General features: G+C 39.5%; 1 protein-coding gene across 1 annotated transcript; it reads left to right on the forward strand.

The window, feature by feature from the left end:
• Positions 1–6: 6 nt before the first annotated feature.
• Positions 7–1,138, forward strand: LOC121814052. The gene is made up of 2 exons (XM_042218049.1): positions 7–51; positions 388–1,138. Exon 2 carries the CDS (start codon positions 398–400, stop codon positions 1,124–1,126), a length of 729 nt encoding a protein of 242 aa, XP_042073983.1. The 5' UTR covers positions 7–51; positions 388–397; the 3' UTR covers positions 1,127–1,138.
• The last annotated feature ends 43 nt before the right edge of the window (positions 1,139–1,181 follow it).

Genomic DNA, 1,181 nt, shown 5'->3' on the forward strand with positions numbered 1-1,181 from the left:
TGTGTCTTTTGGCAGGTACACACCAAGCTACATTGGTGCAAACAACAACAGGTCAGTAACAAAGGTCCCTTTAATCTGCAGCACAGTACTTACAGTGTGCTTTATAGTAACAGAAGCAAGCTGAGATCATTAGAGCTGCACGTAGAAGCAGAGACTGACAGAACAAATGCAGCATTACATACTCACTGTTATTCATAACTGGATGTTTAAGTTGTTCTCAATTTCAGGGCTTAAAAAAATCCCAAAAAAACAAAAAAAGAAATAGACTGGTTTCCTCAGCAAAATGAGACTGAACTCACTTTGTCTGGTTTAACACTCTGGATACTTTAATCTGCACGTTATAAAGAAAATGTTTTACAGGTGAATATTCTCTGTTTACTTTGACAGAAAGTTTCCCATGTTCAGTGTGGCCGTGAGCGTCCCACACAATAAAGACAAGTTTGATATGAACAAAGTCACTGATGATGATGATGGTGAAGCTGTGAGGACGAAGATTCTAAACTGTGACGTATACATAGGTAACAGAGTGGTGGCAGCCACAGTGCTGAAATGGCCCAATGTTCTCGATCAGTGTCCTAATGCTCCTGTACAGTGGCCTGTACCAAAAAAATGTAATGGAAAGGAGATAAAGACATGGGCTGATATTGCAGCATTTTGTGATGGAGAATATATTAAAAAAAATCTGTATCCTCAGGCTGCTCATGCTGAGTCCCGAACCCTGAACTATTTCAAAGAAAACGACAAAATTAGGAAAAACTCCAAAGATGGTCTGATGGTTTTCTACGTCCGTGACTCCCCATGTGGTGAAACATGTACCAACCCAGGGAATACTCGGAATATTCTCAGTAAAATACCAGCGATAAGGAACTGGAAGAATTATGTTGTTGTGTTTTCAAATGTATTTAAACCTGATGATAATAATCCTAATCGTGTGAATGAACTGCGTGAATCACTTGAGAGGCTTGGGTATGCAATCGCAGAAAAAGGGACAAAGGAGGAAGATAAAAAGTCAAATGGTCTCAAGCATATATTCCGATGCTACAGGCAGCCAAAAATGGATGAAATGAAGTGTCTTATCTGCAATACCAATGGTGCTGTTGCACATAAATGTATTTCAAATGTTTAGCAACCAAGGGGAGAAAGAGAATAAGACCAAGAAGAAGAGTAACATGCAGAGAGGA

Source organism: Haplochromis burtoni, unplaced genomic scaffold (assembly GCF_018398535.1).
Source record: "Haplochromis burtoni strain Fernald_Lab_line unplaced genomic scaffold, NCSU_Asbu1 Contig_6696, whole genome shotgun sequence".
In the NCBI taxonomy this organism is placed as follows: domain Eukaryota; kingdom Metazoa; phylum Chordata; class Actinopteri; order Cichliformes; family Cichlidae; genus Haplochromis; species Haplochromis burtoni.